A 19,221-nucleotide genomic window follows, 5' to 3' on the forward strand; every position below is an offset into this window, starting at 1 on the left:
GAGAGAGAGAGAGAGAGAGAGTGTGTGTGTGTGTGAGAGAGAGAGAGAGATAGTGTGTGTGTGTGTGAAAGAGAGAGAGGGAGAGAGAGAGAGAGTGTGTGTGTGTGTGTGAGAGAGGGAGAGAAAGAGAGACAGAGAGAAATTGATACAACCCTGTAAAGATGAAGTTTGATTAGAGAGTTCTGATCATACCGCTTCTGCCAAATGGTGTTCTTATGCTACCTATGGTGTCGCGTTAACACCTGGAGTCAGGAAAATCAAGCGACAGCCATGAATGGTAGAATGGGCACAGGAGGAGGCCTGCAGGAAACCAAGCCAAACGGTCACTGGAACTTAATTAGCACATCCATTGTTAGAAGTCGACACCGTTCAAACAGACTGACAAAAGGTCGCTGGAACTGGATTAACACAAAAGGGAGTTGCCAGAACTTCATTATTATATAGAAAAAGATACACCTAATTTACATACATTAGAGAAACACACCTAGTTATTATATATGGGCAAAGTCAAACCATCCCCTTCCTGTAGAAGTACATATTCATGAATGTATTGTATATATTGTTGACCATGTCATTGTTTCTTCATTCATTTTCACGGCATTGAATCCGCAGTATTTTTGCGTGCTTTGCTTGTCCTGATCTAGTGCTGAGCTAGATTCCTTTCAGAATCAGATGTTTTCAAGGGAGGTGGCAGGGAGAGCTTTAACGAGAAATGGCGGGCAGAGAAGAAAATGAAAAAAAGAGCAGGAGAGAGAGGGAAAGAGAGACAGCAAGTGAGAGAGAGACAGAGCAAGAGAGCGAGTGAGAGAGAGAAAGAAAGACAGCCAAAGAAATGATAAGACTGCCAGGTCCCGAGGCAGGGCACTATTCAGACCTTGCCGATCTTTGATACTGCAGGCAAAGAATATTTCTGTGAAATTATTTCGTCTGCCTTTGTTTCCCAGATGGGGCTGTCTGCACACACACACACACACACACACACACACACACACACACACACACAAACACACACACACACACAACTGAGCGTGAGTAGGCAGCATGCAACATGTACAACAATGAAACTCATTTATTTTTCTTGACCCTTTGGCCAGACGGCACAGTCTCCTTCAATGCAAGTCCTCTACTTGAAAGATCCGACCAGCTAAAGACTTTCTGCAGAAAAATAATTTGCCATAGCTACCTGTCTGTCCTGACTTGGAAGAAAGAAACACAAGTGTTTCAAGTGGATTTCTCACCGTTGGCTATTGATGAATAATGGATTTATGAGTATAAGCAGGTCAGGCAATGCAAGACTCAATCTGAACTCTGATTCTCAGAGGCCATGCAGACGGACTCTAGTTTGTCTGAACCCGGTGAACCCCGAGTCCGGATAGCCCTATCGTGCAGACGAACGCACTGTATCCGCACACTCAGGTGAAGTCTACTGAGATTAGATTGGCTGATAACATTACCCATCATATGAGGCTCCCCCTGGGGACAGGGAGGACCTCACACGGGATTGAAAACTAATGCTAAGGAACTTTTGGATTGATACCCACAGCAAAATGGGTACAAACAATTTCAAGCCCAATGCTAAGCTAACTATACACTACACTACACCACACACCACACATTCACACTGTGGAAATTGACCCGAATCGGGCTTCGACTCAAGACAATGCTGATGCTAAAATGAGCTTGCAAAATGCAAACTAACAAACAAAAAAAAGTTTTTGGGCACCGACTCTTTTGTCTTCAGTGGCAGTGGCTATTTTTATCGCATGAAGCGACAGCTTGCAAATGAAGCAAAAGAACATGCAGTGCCTGGTCAGTGTGAGATTCTTTTCTACCGTAAGTGGAGGCTAATTAATCAAGGGGAAGGAAGGAATGGGGTGTTGGAACAGACACTTAGAGAACTGCAGGTAAGGGGGCTATTGTGGGTCAAAAAGCATGCCAAATATTGAAATGCTCACTGCCTAGGCATGGAGGTAGGTGTTTGCACAAACTTGTGAGTTTTGTATGCAGGACCATCCATGCATTTGTGATGACTGCTCCTTAAATGGTTCTGAAAAGGCAAGAGAGGCTGTGATTTATGAGATGCAGTATATATAACAATTTTCCTTAATCCGAATGATAAGGACATTTCTGCATGACCTTCACTATTGCTTCGTAAATAGGTGCACTCGCCACAAATAATGTCTCAAGGCAACCAGCCATTACACGGCAATCCCATAAACTGAGGCCATTGTACTTCTTGACATGAAATGAATGATGCTCCATTACATTTCATTCTAGTAACTGTGGCAGAGTAACAGAGATAGACAGAGAGAATAAGTGATCTTTGATCAAATCAGCGACTCAAGTGTTAGTTGATGTCATGCCAAACACAATTTAAATAGATGTGTTCTCTGTGCATGTTATGGTGCTGAAAACCTGTTATTCGACTTATTATTGACTTATTGTCTGCACTGACAATGACCTGCTACTTAGTGCTGAAGACTCCTGCTTGTATGTCCATCTAATCCACCACGAGACAAAGCAGTTTTGCTCTAAAAGTTTAAACATGGTAGGTTGCTATGGTGCCTTCGGAAGGCCTATACCCTGCAGTACTCTTTGAAAGCAGTATCTGCAAAAGTCTTTGCGTTACGGCGTGCTATTTTTTCTGCTTTTGGAGGACGGTTTGAAATGTCTCTAAGTGCTAATACTGTATAATGCTGGCTCTCCGATTAAAGGTTTTGATTCCAGAGCTGTTGCCATGATATCATTCGACAGTTTTTAGGCTTTTCACCAGCAGTGAAGAAATTGAAGACCCAAAGCGATGCGCAGCAGACATCCTCTACTGAGCAAAGGGGAAGGGAAAAAAAGTAACCATGACAACGGCTGTAATATCCTTCCAAAATTGCACAACAAAACAGGCATGGTACTTAATTTTGAAGGAATTGCAGTGAAGAATTATTTTGGCCTCATGCAAAGATAACCAGATAAGCCTGTTGATTGTTTGAATTCTTCCCACCAAAGTAATCATTTCTAGCAGCAGGAATGAGGGGAAACTGTTTAATTAAAATATCCTCCTAAATGACACAAAAAGACAAGTAACATTATGCATAGCTGTGTACGTAATTTCTTATATAATTCAGAAGGAGGCATACAATTAGCAGAGAAGGGTTGATCTGAAATGAAGGCAGACAAGCGTTTATGAAAAGGATTACCACAAAGCCACGTCTTCCTGTTCCTTTCCGTAATAATGCGGATAGGAGACGTCGTTGACATGCCGAAGGCATTCGCAGAGAATTAGAGTATTCTGTTGTGACGTGGCAGCTGTTGATACCCCCCTGGTGGATTTTGGATGGATACAGGGGTGAAACCTCCCTGACAACGGAGTGATCACACATTTTTTGTCGTTCTTCAGACAGCTAACCTCTCCTCATGGCTTCTGAAAAAATAAAAAATAATGCATTCCTAGTACCTAACAAGTACGTGCGAGTGAACAGGTGACATGAAGCATGTCTTATGCCCACCCTACCATCTGGACACCTACCATGTGAACAGATGTGGTGAGGACAGTGTGTGATTGCACTCATAAGAATCTTGGTACCAGCAAAAATCTGTAAAATGGGCACATGGAGCTCATTTTGTAGAATAACCCACTAGCCTGGCCAAGGTCATAGGTTTGATTTGCAGAAAGCAAACAGACAGATCAAATACATATCTTTCCTGTACTGTGAGACGCTTTGAGTAAAATTATTATCATCACAATAAATAAAGATCAAATGTATATCTTTCCTGTACTGTGAGACACTTTGAGTAAAATTATTATCATCACAATAAATAAAGATCAAATGTATATCTTTCCTGTACTGTGAGACACTTTGAGTAAAATTATTATCATCACAATAAATAAAGATCAAATGTATATCTTTCCTGTACTGTGAGACACTTTGAGTAAAATTATTATTATCACAATAAATAAAGTAAGGGAGACAGAGTATAACCTGTTCTCAGAATCTCAAGATATACAGCAACCTTTACTTTCTCTCTCAAGCATGTAATTTAACCCAAGGTCAGAATCACAAACAGTGATGCAGTCGGAAAGCAACCAACCGTGAACATTAGTGTCATAAAATTATAAATAACTTAGAATGCCATTGTTATAGTATCTAATACAATGCAATGTGATGCAATACTGAGCAGTCCATTAGCAACAAAGCTTAAATGTACATTAAATAATGATAAATGCATGAATTCATGATTACTGATGATGGTTACCACATCTGATACATGTAATAAAAAGTATATTGAGCAAATGCAGTAAATATATGCAATAAACACATTTGATAAATGTTACTGTAGTTATAGACACCTTAGTGGAAAGTCTTGCTGAATCTGTGGTTTTTGATATGTCTATTCCCTGATCACTGGAGTATAGAAGAGGGAAAAGAAAAGCTCTCAGCTCTCCTACTTCACACTAGAGACTGGGGAACAGTCCTGACCACTGCAACTCCACTGTCAGTCTCGCTCACAAACTTTCAGCAAATCCTTGAGTCGGTTTCAAAAATTGAATTTATGTCCTTGCCTAGTCTCCAGGCAACCGAAACCCATCTTATCTTATTCACACACACATTCGACCCTTGGGATGAGATTCTCTGGAAAAACGTATATATGTCCTTGTACTAGGAAACATGAAGTCATTAAAATAGCTTTAAATGCATTTATACTCATAGTTTTCTCTAGACTATGAAACACCAGTTAACATGTACTAATGGGTCCGTCATTTGGAGCAGTCTTCTGTACATCTTCTTCATCTGGTGAGATGTGGTAGCCATCACTTTATTCACAAAATCTGTGTACAAATCGTATTACTCTTTCCTTTAAATTTGGCTTTTCCTTTCAATTTACTTTCAGTGTTGACGGTCCTTTCCTCTGGCTTTCTTTGTAATCATACTGTATACATCACTGTGCTGTGTTCTACATAATTATAGTCATCAAATGCTTCTTCAGTCAGCGGTTGGCAGCTGTTTGCTTTCTCAATTTTTTTTACAGAAGCTTGCAGCAGGGATGGATTAACGAACGGGCCTACCGGGCCCAGGCCCAGGGGCCCATGAGCTCAGGGGGCCCCTAGGCCAGAGCCTCTGCGTGAAGTCGCTGTTATGTATCTCTTATTTGTGGTTGAAAAAGTTGTATTTTTTTAATTTGCTAATGACTTTAATTCAGTGTACCTGTGCTGTGTTCGAAAATGCTAGATTACTGCGACAGTGATCATGCATGACTTTTCTGGGTCTGTCAAGGATACCTTATGCTATATACTCCCTCAAAATGCCAAACCTGTCTCTGTCATGGTTTTCATCATTTTTAGGGGGAAATCGTCAGTAGCAATCTATAACAAAAAGATATGCTTATCGTACATACACTATGGAAACTATTAAAAAACTGATTCAATTAAATGAATAATTTCTTATTTTCTTTGTTATTTTTGTCATGTACAGATATGCAATGATTGCTGGGTAATATGTAGCCTATCTTGTTGTCCAATGTCAAGTCTCTATTTGATCATGTGATGAGACGATACGATATAGCTAGTTTAGGCGCAGAATCTGACAGTCAAGACCTACAAGCAGGCACAGTAGGTTACACCTGCCAAACGACGCCTTTCAAACATAAAAGTGGTGATGCATGATCTGATTTTTCAATGGACAGGATAGCCAGCCCATTCAGCCTCTCCTGCCCCATGCTGCCCCTCAGGTAGGTCTTAATCAGTTTCAATTTGGAAAAGAATCACTCGGCTGTTGCCCTGTCACATGTAATGTCAGAAACAATAGCGGGGCAGTGCACACCTCACCGAAGGTGGATGTTACGGAGTGAACTTTGACCTGTTTACTTTCCCAATACAATAGCCAAAGTATGTAATTCGACCGTAAAATCCAACACGTGCGTGTGCGTGCGTGTTTTGCAGGCGCACAATTATTTTTTTCGCGGGGGGGCCTTCAGCATGTCCAGGTCCAGGGGCCCGTGGTTTCTTAATCCGTCCATGGCTTGCAGGTATTTAACCAATGGCTTTTGCTGTCTAACATTTAGTATTTTGTGCCTGTGTCTGTGTGTGTGTGTGTGTGTTTTTTTTTTTCAAGGCCCTGCATCCACCATCTTACATCTCCCATCTCCATAATAATGAACACCTACCAAGCCCTAACCCAGCCCATCAAAGTGAGCATCCACTGCATAATGTGGCGCGACATGACAAGCATCTGATACGGAAGCAATTACATTGCAGGCGCTAGAAAATGATGCCTTTTCTCACCTCCTCAACCCTGCTCCACTACTCCTGTCAGGACATTCAGCTGAGTGGAGTCCTACCTGTGTCTGTGTTGCTGGTTTTCTCTGTCTGTTTCTCTTCTGTGTGCACTTTTTACACATGTTTTTGTTTTTGTTTTGACATGTTGTGAGGGACCCCGGCGGCAACAACACATTTTTGGCATGTGCGCTCCTGGATGAGGTGGTGACGAGGGAAGAGAGAAGTGGCAGGATATGGCAGTCCAGTATAAAAATATACATTTATTTATCAGTCCAGATGAGCCAGGTCGTTCACAAAATAAACAAAATGGTTACAATGGTTTCATTATAGAGAGGTGACTGGATGCTAATACCCGTATCTTAAAGCAGTTCAAACCTGACAGAACAATGAACGATATTCTTTTTAAAATCATTGCTGTAGTGGCACTCCGTCTGTTCTGAGTCTTCTGTACCACAATTTTGAGTTCAGTCTTAGAAACTATTAATTGACACGCGAGTGAGACAAGTAAATCTTCCATTAAAAAATGTTTACTAGAAAACTTAGAGTTACAAGTTCACACGGTCAAAAAACTATGTCGCTTCCAACATCTCTGAGCTCAAATCTAAACTAAAAGTTCCATACGCAGGTATAACACTGACGTAACGTCATCTGATTGGAAGCTTACATTCTTACAAGTTATTCAGCTTTTAAATGCAATACTAAATTATATAGTTCAACCTAAACATTCTTTCAAATCCTAATGAAATTATTTATCTTCAGATACCTTTTTAAATCTTTTTAAACTAAATTATTATAACACATGAAATCATGAATTTGGCTCTTACATTACCCGGCCCCTAATTGGTTAGGCAGGAGGACTAAGCAATTATAACTTAAACATTATAACAACAAACAAGAGCCACAATACTTCAAATGTCCATAAACTTTTAAACTAGTATCTTCTCTCTTCAGTCTTCTGATATTGCCTCTTCCAATAGGCACAGCTTGTTTACAGGCCTTTCCAGCGTGCTGTTTTTAGTCTTTAGCTTTACTCTTCTCACTGTTCCATTGGAGTCTGGCAATGTTTCCACAACCTTCCCCATGAGCCAGGAGTTGCGTGGAGAGGAACTGTCCACTAGTAGCACGACATCTCCGGTCATGAAGTTTCTTCTAGGCTTCAGCCATTTCTGGCGCTCCTGTAGAAGTGGAAGATACTCACGTGTCCATCTGGTCCAGAATAAATCCGCGAGATATTGGACTTGTTTCCATCTTCTTCTTGTGTATGTGTCATCTTTGCTGAATATGCCTGGAGGTATGCTAGGTTGACATTTCAGCAACAACAAGTGGTTCGGTGTCAGAGGCTCAACGTCGTTCACATCATCTGAGACGCTTGTGAGCGGCCTGCCATTTATGATACTTTCCACTTCACACATTATTGTGTGTAGGCAATCATCATTCACTGTCTGTTCTTTCAATAAGGAATTAAGGATCCTTCGCACTGTCCGGATTTGTCTTTCCCAAACCCCACCTTGGTGAGAGGCTGCTGGGCTGTTGAATATCCACTTTATCCCTTTTGGTTGCAGGACTCTTTCAATCTTGATGTTATCCAGCTGTTGGATGGCTTCTCTCAGTTCTCTTTCAGCGGACACAAAATTAGTGCCATTATCCGACCTCATGATGGTAACTTGGCCTCTTCTGCTTATGAAACGTCGAATTGCATTAACGCAAGAGTCAGTGTCAAGGCTATCTGCAACTTCAATGTGCACCGCTCTGAGTGTGAGACAAGTGAACATCACGCCGTATCTCTTGACCGTACCCCGGCCCCGTCTGACATCAAACGGTCCAAAGAAATCAACACCGGTGTTTGTGAAAGGAGGTTTGTCTGGCAAGAGGCGATCTTCAGGCAAGCTTGCCATCTTCTGCTCTCCAACCTTTCCATTGATCCTGCGGCATGTTGTACATTTGCTGATTATCTTTCGGATTGCAGAATTGGCCTGTGGGATCCAGTACTTGCGTCTAAGCTGTGCCAAGACATAACTGCGTCCACAGTGTCCTGTTCTTTGGTGTATGTCTCTTAAAATCAGTGTGGCGACTCTGCTATGCTTAGACAGAATCACTGGATGTTTAGCATTTTCTGGCATAGCAGACTTGTTGAGTCTTCCACCAACCCTTAAAGTGTCGTCTTGGAGAATGGGGTCCAGTTTGAACAACTGACTGCTGCGGCTGAGCTGTCTGCTCTTCTGCAAGGTTTTGACCTCTTCTCTGAACTGCTGTCTCTGGCTGCATCGGATTATCTCTGATTCAGCAGCTACTAAATCATCCAAGGTAAGTGATTTCTTTCCTATTGTTCTTTTGTATTTCTTCATGTGTTGTTCTAATTTTGACTTTTGCTTTTCAGGGTCCTTTTCAGTTTGATGGATTGTTTGTAATAACTCTTTTCTTTCTTCCTTCAGCTTCCACAGAGTTTCCTTTACTTTCAAAATCCAGGCTACTGATCTTTTCAATTTATGCCAATCTGAGTAGTAGTTTATCAGTTCGTTCAATGGTTCCATATCTTCTTTGACCTTGATTGCGTTGACAGTGACTTTGTTCTTGACTTCCGGATCGTTTGGAAGGCTTTCTTCTTTTCTGTCTGGCTGCTCTGGCCAGTCACTTTCACTGTTCAACAAAAAGTTTGGCCCGTTGATCCAGGTTCCCGCTTGGACCAAGTTCTTTGCCTTCAGGCCTCTGCTGGCTTGATCTGCAGGATTCTCTGTCGTCCTAACATGCTTCCATTGTGACGGCTTGGTTGCTTCTCTGATGAGTACAATTCTGTTAGCGACGAATGTCTTGAAACGGGCTGTTTCGCTGTCGATGTATCTGAGCACTGTAGTGCTATCTGTCCAGAAGATGGATTGTTGCAGTGGGATCTTAAGTTCTTGCTGTAGCATCTTGTCTACCTTCACTGCCACAACCGCTGCGGTCAGCTCAAGTCTTGGGATAGTGATCAACTTGAGTGGGGCTACTCTTGATTTTCCCATAAGGAACGCACAATATTTCTTGCCTTCTTTATTCTCCAATAACAGATAAGACACAGTGCCATATGCGTACTCTGAGGCATCTGAAAAATGGTGCAACTGCGCTGCTGCAGTGCATCCTAAATCCAAAGGCTTCAAACACCTGTTCACGCGAAAGTTGGAGAGGTGAGTAACATCTTCAATCCACTTTCTCCAATGTTCAGCATGCTTCTCACCGACGTATTCATCCCACCCATGTTGTTCTTTACAGAGTTCTTTCAACAGTAGTTTAGCTGGCAAGATGACCGGGGCCAGAAAGCCGAGGGGGTCGTAGATGGAATTGACAACTGATAAGATGCCTCTTCTGGTCATCGGTTTGTCTTGCAGCTTCATTCGGTAAGTGAAATGATCGGATTCCGTGTCCCACTGGACACCGAGGGTCCTTTCAACTGGCAAAGCGTCATGTCTCAGATCCAGGTCTTTCACTTCACTAGCTCTGTGAGCCTCTGGGATTGATAGCAACACCTTCCTGCTATTACTCATCCACTTCGCCAAAGTAAAGCCTCCACTGGCACACAAAGTCCGCAGATCTTTTGCTAAGGTCACTGCATCATCTTCTGTTGCTAGGCTCTTCAAGCAGTCATCCACATAGAAGTTACGGAGGACTGTCTGAACGGCTTCTGGGGATGCAACGTCTCTGTGATCTTCAGCAGTTCTTCTTAGCGCATATGAGGCAACACTCGGCGAAGAGGTGGCTCCGAAGAGGTGCACTGCCATCCGGAATTCTTCCACAGGTTCAGTCAACTTGCCGTTTGGCCACCAAAGAAAACGTAGAAGGTCTGCGTCATGTTCTGGCACTTTAACCTGATAAAACATCGACTCAATGTCTGCCATTAACGCCACAGGTTCCTCACGAAATCTTAAGAGGACACCAACCAATGTGTTGGTCATGTCGGGCCCTTGAAGCAACTCACTGTTCAAAGATCGATCCTGGAAGGAGGCGGTGCAGTCAAAAACCACCCTGAGCTTTTTCTTCTTCGGGTGATAAACACCGTGGTGTGGTATGTAGAACACCCTGTTGTCGTCACGGTTCAGCTGGTGTGGTGGAACTTGAATGGCATAGCCCTTTTCAATGATCGTGTGCATGAAGCTCTTGTAGTCCTCAAAGAACTCAGGATTCTTCTGTAGCTTTCTTCTCAGACAGGTTATGCGCTGTTCAGCAACGCACCGATTGTTGGGCATTTTGACCTTCTCGTTCCTGAGTGGCAATCCAACACAGTAATGCCCACTCTCGAATGTTGTTGTCTTCTGCACAGACTGCAAAAACTGTTTGTCTTCCTGGGACATCTCTTCTTTGTCATCGTACTTTCGCTCTGGAAAATCAGTGTTGTACTGTTCAACCAGAAGTTTCTCAATTTCCATCACGGAGATCCTATTCACTGAAAGATGAGGTGACTCACTCTCTTCGTCTTTTAGTTCTTTTCTTACGGGTCCGTTCACCACCCAGCCAATGGCGGTCTTGACAGCATACGGCCCTCCATCTTGACTGTTGATAATGTGCCATGGCTCCATTGCTCTCGAGCAGTTGGCTCCAATAAGTAGGCCTATGTCAGCTTTTATCTCTGGCAAGCTCACTTCTCTGAGGTAAGGCCACTTCTGGATGTCTGACTGCTTAGGTATGTTTCCAGTGTGCACAGGTATGTTTCTGTGTGTGAACACCTTCGGCAGGTCAATGAAGCTGGTGTCTTCCCATCCACACACCTCAAGGTCTGAGATAGCTAAACTGTTCATGAGCTTTGGTTCTTCAGGTTTGTCTTGTCCCATGGTGCTGAGAAGTATTCGTGTCGGTTTTCCTTTAACACTCAGTTTTCTTTGCAGGTCTTCCGTACAGAAGGTTGCTGTGCTTCCCGGGTCTAAAAAGGCGTATGTTTCAACACACTTGTTACTCTTCTTTGATTTAATTTTCACCGGTACTATTGACAGCACACATTCAGCTTCTCCGGCCCCTGTGAGGCTACAAGACTCCTGTTGGACAGAAACCTGAGCACATGATACTTGGCTTCCATGAGCATCTTCTTTCTTTTCAGGCACAGCAGATCCTTCTTTGATTATGTGCAGAATGTCCGGATGCTTCAACTTACATTCTTTACATTCAATTCTTCTTTTGCAGAATTTGCTGAGATGGCCAGGCATTAAGCATCCGAAACACAATCCCTTTGACTTCAAGAAGTCCACTCGTTCTTTGTGTGGTTGAGCTTTGATTTTACTGCATGCAGCAAGAGTGTGAGGCTGCTGGCAGTACAGACACGGCTTATCAAAGGCACTTGTGGTTTTGCTTGAGATCGCTGGCTTAGCATGCATTTCTTGAGGCCCTTTGCTTTCTGCTGAAACATTGGTGGCGAAGCTGCTTCCACGTATTTCTTTCTTTGGGGGATACCTCCCTTTCTGTTCTGTTTTTCCACTTGTAGATGGGTGGCTGTCTGGTATATTACCAAAGAGGGGATCTGATGCTATTTTAGCTTGACGGTCAATGTATTTCACCAAGTCAGCAAACTTCGCTCTTCTGCCACTTCGCTCTTTGATATCAAAAGCTCCAGCCCGCCAACGTTCTCTCATTTTGTACGGCAGTTTTGACACCATTGTCCGTAGATTGGTAGGGTTGTCCATCTCGTCTAAGTATTCAATGTCCATCATGGTGTTGAGACATCCAATTAGGAACATTGCATAAGCACTCAACGCCTTTCCATCCTCAGACTTCACTTGTGGCCATGTTAGTGCTTTATCTATGTACGCGCTGGCAATCCGTAGTTCGTCCCCGTAGTGCTTATTAAGTAGCCGCTTTGCTTCAAGATAGCCTTTGCTTTGTGTCATATGAGTGCAGCTGCGGACAAGCTCTTGGGGTTCACCGGCTGTATACTGTTCCAAGAAGTACAATTTATCCTGTTCATTGTCAGTCTTCTGGTCTATCGCATGTTCGAACGCTCTGATGAAAGATTTGAACTGTAGCGCATCGCCCTTGAACACAGGAATGTCCTTTGTTGGTAGCTGAGACAGCTGCTGTTGTTTTACAAGTAGCTCTGTGATTACATTCTGCCTTTGCATGACCTTTAGTATGTCATCACCTCTGTCCCCTTGAGTGTTAGACCGATGACTTGTGGCTGACTGAGATGGTGGTGGTTGAGAGTGCAGCATTGATGGTTGAATGCGAACGTTTGCGTTAGCTTGTTGCGGTATCCTTATGCTAACCCTTTCCTTCTTCACATTCCCAAAATGTAACTTTTGCACTGGCGTATGGTAACTGTAACTATCTTCAGATCTTTCATATTCTTTAAGCACCTTTAATTTTGCTTGGCTTTCAGCTAATGCCGTTTTCATCTCTAATTCCTCTTTTTCAGCTTGAATTCTAGCAGTTTCAAACTCTTTTTCAGCTTGGATTCTAGCGGATTCAAATTCAAGCTCTTGCTTTCTCTTCAGTCCTGCAGCACGCTCTAGCAGGGCTGCATGTTGTGCTTCCTGTCTAACCCGTGTTGACGAAACACGTGATGTGGATGTTGCATGACTTACTTGTGTTCCACATAGGCTACCACGCTCTGCATTTTTATCTCCTGCCTGGGAAATACTGTCATTTGGTCTAACAGCTTCTTGCAGGCTATCCACCATATCAAATTCTTTTTGCTGTACATTTTCCATTGGCAGCACTGATGTTGATTCATGCACAGCTGCTATCCATCTTTTAGTTTCTTTCATAAATTCTCTGATTGGTGCCATTTTAACTTCAAACCAATTATCTTGGTCACACGTTCGTTCATCCTCACTTAAAAGATTTGCAACTTCACTGTTGAGACTTCTGAACTCTCCTACTAACTCTGCAAAATCTTTTTCCATTGCATCTTGCACATTTTGGACGTTTCCAGCATCACGCATTAATATCTCAAACTCCCTTATTGTGCTTGTCAGAGTTCCTAATTTTCGTCTCCTCAATGCAATGTATTTCTGCAACTTATCTTCTAATGCCTTCTCAGTTAGCTTACGTGATCTTCCCTGCGCCATCATATCCTCCACACCTCTCTGTTCTTCCCCATCAGCCATCGTACACGTTGCCGAGTTAATGCTCAAGCTGTATGCCACAGTTCAAAAGCTATTTTCTTACACGGAACTTCTCTTAATAAACGAGTGCAAAACAGCTTCTCAAAAATCGCTAAAAACTCTGCATTGACTGAATATAGGCTTGCTAACAGCGTAGGCTCTTGCTAGGGGTGAATCACGTTGCTATTTCCAGCATGGAGCAGTTACAGTTTAACTTTCGTTTTCATCCAATCTCACTAATTATCTTCATTCATCCGTATATCTTCGTATCTTCTTAATACTGAAAGATAAAAAGGAGTTTTCGATACCTGTTCTCGTAGAGTACTTCAATGGATTACCAGTTCCAACGTTAGCTTCCAATCCTTTTCACGTCCTAGCCACGTTCTTCTCCTTGTTAAGGCAATCCAGTTAAGCTCGGCTAAGCTAGTTTTTTGACTAAATGTAGTGGCACTCCGTCTGTTCTGAGTCTTCTGTACCACAATTTTGAGTTCAGTCTTAGAAACTATTAATTGACACGCGAGTGAGACAAGTAAATCTTCCATTAAAAAATGTTTACTAGAAAACTTAGAGTTACAAGTTCACACGGTCAAAAAACTATGTCGCTTCCAACATCTCTGAGCTCAAATCTAAACTAAAAGTTCCATACGCAGGTATAACACTGACGTAACGTCATCTGATTGGAAGCTTACATTCTTACAAGTTATTCAGCTTTTAAATGCAATACTAAATTATATAGTTCAACCTAAACATTCTTTCAAATCCTAATGAAATTATTTATCTTCAGATACCTTTTTAAATCTTTTTAAACTAAATTATTATAACACATGAAATCATGAATTTGGCTCTTACAATTGCACTTCACAATATTGATTTTTAACATGACACAATGACCACAGAAATAATCCAAAACACATACAGAACATTATATAAATGATAAGTGGCTAACTGCATGCATGTGTCTGGGTGTAAAGTCTTTTGATCATGTGCCATGGCAGTCCTTAAACTTGAGCATGGAGAGTGTGTACAGGTGAAAAGGAGAGATCTCCTTTTTCACACATGTGCTTTTGTTTATTTACGGTTTCCATATGTGTCTGACCCCACCCCTCACCTGTTACCTATAATCAATTGATGCATTCCACCTGTTCTTCATTGTCTGTATCAGTTTGCCTATTAGTTTTCTCCATGTCTGTTTTGGGTGTCTACTTGCTGTGTGCTGTAGTTTCTCCAGACATTTGTTTTTGCCTGCTAGTCTTGTTTCCATTCATGTTATTAAACCCTGTATGCACAGGTATGAATGAACCCTGAGTTGGTGTCTGTCTCTGTCCCTGTGCCAGTTACTGTCCCATCAGTGTGTTCCTGAGTCCTTGACCCTGAGTGTGTCCCTGTCTCTGAGATTGTTCCTGTTCCCGAGCTGGTTCCCATTTGGAGACTGTCTCTGTGCCTGAGTCTGTCTCTGTCCCTGAGTCTGTGCCTTTCCCTAAATCTGTCTCTGTCCCTAGGTCTGTCCCTGAGTCTGTCTCTGTCCCTAGGTCTGTCTCTGTCCCTAGGTCTGTCTCTGAGTCTGTCTCTGTCTCTGAGTCTGTCTCTGTCCCTGAGTCTGTCTCTGTCCCTAGGTCTGTCTCTGAGTCTGTCTCTGAGTCTGTCTCTGTCCCTAGGTCTGTCTCTGTCCCTGAGTCTGTCTCTGTCCCTAGGTCTGTCTCTGTCCCTAGGTCTGTCTCTGAGTCTGTCTCTGAGTCTGTCTCTGTCTCTGTCTCTGAGTCTGTCTCTGTCCCTAGGTCTGTCTCTGAGTCTGTCTCTGAGTCTGTCTCTGAGTCTGTCTCTGTCCCTGAGTCTGTCTCTGAGTCTGTCTCTGTCTCTGAGTCTGTCTCTGAGTCTGTCTCTGTCCCTGAGTCTGTCTCTGTCTCTGAGTCTGTCTCTGTCCCTGAGTCTGTCTCTGAGTCTGTCTCTGTCTCTGTCTCTGAGTCTGTCTCTGTCCCTGAGTCTGTCTCTGAGTCTGTCTCTGTCCCTGAGTCTGTCTCTGTCTCTGTCCCTAGGTCTGTCTCTGAGTCTGTCTCTGTCCCTGAGTCTGTCCTAGGGTGACCAGATGCAAATAGACCAAATATGGGGCGAGTAGTACATTTGTGTGGGTAGGTAAGTAAACACTTTGATCTAATGTCCATCTAGCTGAATAAGAAACATTTGTATTCAGTCTTTTGGCTCATAAACACCTACACTTTGTCCCCTAGTGGATTCTCCTCTCAGTTATTGAATGTTGCAGGATTTTCAAAAAGCTTGGCTATGTTGCATCTGTATGATCCAGGCTGCTGCTGTTGACATATCGCTATTACATACTCATATATAATACGCATATAACACATCCATGTGTTTCTTATTTCTGCCAATGAAAAAAAAAACAAATGACCAATGAACAGTTGGGACATTATCTAAATATACGGGATGTGTCAAAAGGTCAACACAAAGCGGGACACCTGGTTACCCTAGTCTGAGCCTGCTGAGCCTGTTTCGGAGTTGGATCTCCCAGCTGACTTTCCACCAGATGCAGTATCAGCCTTCACCTCTGACCCTCTGCCCACGAAACCTGTCTGCCCTGCCTCCAGGTGATCCGCCCATGGTCTCTAGGTCCTCTGCTCAAGATCAAGGGGCAGGACACAGGTCAAGGGGCAGGACACAGGTAAAGTGAACTAAGGGAAAAGAATGAATGCCAGCACACTCATGATTTCATGACCAGAAGTGTGGAAATGAGTTTCAGAACATTTCTCTTTTTTTCCTGGCTCACCTACATTTCAAACCACTTGCATGACAGTGTTTCTGAAAAGGCTAAATATTTATGATAAATGAGAAGATGAGTCAATCTTTTTTTTTTTGTTATTATTATTTGTGTAAATCAGATGGCAATGGAGGCGTTGAGATTCATTGCTCAATGTTCAGCTGGCATGAAATGGAAACAGCTGGTGTTCTAATCCGCTATTAAAGGATCAAAGAGTTTATTTACCCATTTCATACAGAATCCTTTATCATTATTTATTATTGTGCCTTTGATCGGTCCGGAGCAATGACTGTTGTTGTACGCACACAGTGGGGTGGGGGCAGGAATGTTTTCACACTGACAACACCGATGTCTGTGTTTACATGAGGGGACATATTAAGAGATGTAGTGATGACACAACCCCCCACTGGTGCTCGCTCTCACTATTAAAGGGGCTGTATTAAAGTCCTCATGGGAACATGTGTTGATTGATTGATTGAAATGATGTAACATTTACCACAAAGTGTTTGGAGTGTTTGGATGGTTGGACTGCCTTTGCTTACAGTATTTTAATGCCATGTAACATATATTTAATACATCCATGTTGCTTCAATGCAGGGATGGTATTATTGCAAAACCTTTCAGACTGCCGTTTGTTTCATGGACATATGTGGGTCTACACTTGGGCTTGAACTGTTATTGTCAAAAAGAAAGGACAAACCTGACCTAAAACAGCATATCTGACCTAAAAATGATGCATTTTTAATATTAGCCAGCATTACACGACACACTCTCTGCAGGCCAGCTATGTTTCAGCATTTCATCAACAATTTAGTGGGGACACTAGAAATGCATGGACACTTAGATAAGTTGAATGTATTTGATTGTTGGACAGACTGCAATGTGTTCTTTAAACAAGGAACGTTTTGTGTTATGTTATGCAGGAGTGCTGCCATTGCCCGTGACCGAGCCCACTGTCACTGTGACGTATACCCCTCTAGATGTTTTGACTCTCATTTGTACAGTATGTGGAGAAGAAAACTTTACAACAGCAAGGCTATAAAAAATGAGCAGTACAATTAAAAAAATCCACTCACTTTGCTTTTATACTTACTAATGTGGTGGTTAAATACTGTATTCACAACTGGCGGCTGTGATTTAACACTAGCTCTCACAGTTTGACCTCACAGGTGCCTGTAATTGGGCAGTGTGGCTCTGCCTCCACACCACAGAGATAAACGTTGAATGCCTTGCTTTACTCCGTGCTCTTTTTGCTCTGTGTGACAGCAGTAGGTTTCTGCGGCGGATACCTTTCCCTTTCCCAGGTAATTGCATATATGACACTAATCCTCACAATCTGAAAATAACTAATGACGCTTTTAAGAGATTTGATGGATTACTGTGACCCGGGTGTGTGTCACACAGCTTCACAGCACGCTCCCAGGAAAAAGAAATATATAATTGGGCCCTCTGTGGTTACACACCAGTTCTCATGCATATGCAACTTCTGTAACCATGGAAACAAGGACGAGGCTCTCCAGGTTTATTTTCGGCGAGAGAGAGAGAATAGTAAAAAAAAGAATCATGCCGTATGACCACCATCTCACTCGCCCGAACGCCAATTCCCAAGGGAGCCTCTAGCTGCTGCTGGTAGCAGTGCAACATAACATAACAGTGTGTGTGTGGGGGGGGGGGGGGGGGGGTTGGGGAGCGGCGACGAGACTCCAAACACCTCACTGATCTTTTAAGATCAGAACACACACACACACACATACACACACACACTTTGGGTATCCAGCCAAGTTCCTATACTAATGAATCCACACAGTTATGCTAATATGAGATATATATAGGCCTACATATGTATGCCAGCCACGGTGTATTAACCATTTTCCTCTTTCTATTTCTCTCTCTCTCTTTAAAAGGAAACAACCTATTCAACGAAGGAAGCAGCATAACTATTGTCTGTTTAACAAGAGAGACAGACCTCCATTTCCCCCATGCAGCTCCAGACCCTTTTTCTGCGGCGTGCTGTTATTCATCCGGCCCGTATTTGCTCTTGTGCTCCGCAGGGTTCCATAGAATGTGTGCACATTCTGTGATCTCCCATGCAGAGCATCCTCTATGCCCACTGACACACACAGAACATCAGACACGCTGGGTGATAACGTCTGTGCCTGTGTGTGTGTGTGTGTGTGTGTGTGTGTGTGTGAGAGAGAGAGAGAGAGAGAGAGAGAGAGAGAGAGAGAGAGAGAGAGAGAGAGAGAGAGAGAGAGAGAGAGAGAGAGAGAGAGAGAGAGAGAGAGAGGGAGGGAGGGGGGTTGGAGTCCTACTGAGAGACAACCTGTGCAAGCCTGCAACAAGCTAAAAAAATGTCTCTGTCTCTCTCTCTCTCTTTGTGAGTGTGTGTGTGTGTGTGTGTGTGTGTGTGTGTGTGTGTGTGTGTAGTAGGTGTGTATCTGTGTGTGTGCGCATGCGTGTGTGTGTAGTGTGTGTGTGTATCTTTGTGTGTGCGCATGTGTGCGTGTGTATCTGTGTGTGTGTGCACTTGTGTGTGTGTGTGTATCTGTGTGTGTGCGCATGTGTGTGTGTGTAGTGTGTGTGTATCTGTGTGTGTGCCCATGTGTGTGTATCTGTGGGTGTGCGCCTGTGTGTCTGCTCTCTCTCTCTCTCTCTCTCTCTCTCTCTCTCTCTCTCTGTGTCTGTGTGTGTCTGCTCTCTCTCTCTCTCTCTCTCTCTCTCTCTCTCTCTGTGTCTGTGTGTGTGCCCGTGTCCCTCGTCTGTCGTGGTGATTCAGCCAAGAGGAGAGTGAGAGGTCAGGTGTGGCTGTCAGAAGATTACAGGGCGTGCATGACTGGGAATGAACCTGATGTTCCGTCAGTGCAGGACTGTGTCCTCTACCAGTGACTACACACACAAACATCTCTGACAAAGGGAGGCAACGACAGCAGGGGAGAGACACCTGAAACACAAAAGAAACCTGCCTCTATAAATATATCGGCAAAACAATAGAACAACAACACCAATACTACTACTAATATTACTACTATTACCACTACTTAAAAGTGTTGGGTGGTCCAATGTTGGGTTAGGGCAGGGGCCGGGAGGTGCCAACGGCCAGCATCTGTGCTCTGTGTGTTGTTGAT

The 19,221-nt window shown here is 43.2% G+C and overlaps 1 protein-coding gene across 1 annotated transcript; it reads right to left on the minus strand.

Moving 5' to 3' along the window:
• Positions 1-7,215: 7,215 nt before the first annotated feature.
• LOC116223515 lies at positions 7,216-14,174 on the minus strand. The gene is made up of 3 exons (XM_031580556.2): positions 11,206-14,174; positions 8,812-11,039; positions 7,216-7,443 (listed from the first exon to the last, which is right to left on the minus strand). Exons 1-3 carry the CDS (start codon positions 11,231-11,233, stop codon positions 7,216-7,218), a joined length of 2,484 nt encoding a protein of 827 aa, XP_031436416.1. The 5' UTR covers positions 11,234-14,174.
• Between the last annotated feature and the right edge of the window lie 5,047 nt (positions 14,175-19,221).

Source organism: Clupea harengus, chromosome 14, assembly GCF_900700415.2.
Source record: "Clupea harengus chromosome 14, Ch_v2.0.2, whole genome shotgun sequence".
Lineage (NCBI taxonomy): Eukaryota > Metazoa > Chordata > Actinopteri > Clupeiformes > Clupeidae > Clupea > Clupea harengus.

Bases quoted from the DNA above. Each gene is read 5' to 3' on its own strand.
- LOC116223515 (XM_031580556.2), bottom strand. From the start codon at position 11,233: ATGTGTGCTGTCAATAGTACCGGTGAAA. The intron at 11,040-11,205 runs ATTAAATCAAAG...CTGAAGAACCAA, and splicing joins TGTCAATAGTACCGGTGAAA to AGCTCATGAACAGTTTAGCT. The intron at 7,444-8,811 runs GTCAAAGAAGAT...CCACTTCTACAG, and splicing joins TCACTGTCAACGCAATCAAG to GAGCGCCAGAAATGGCTGAA.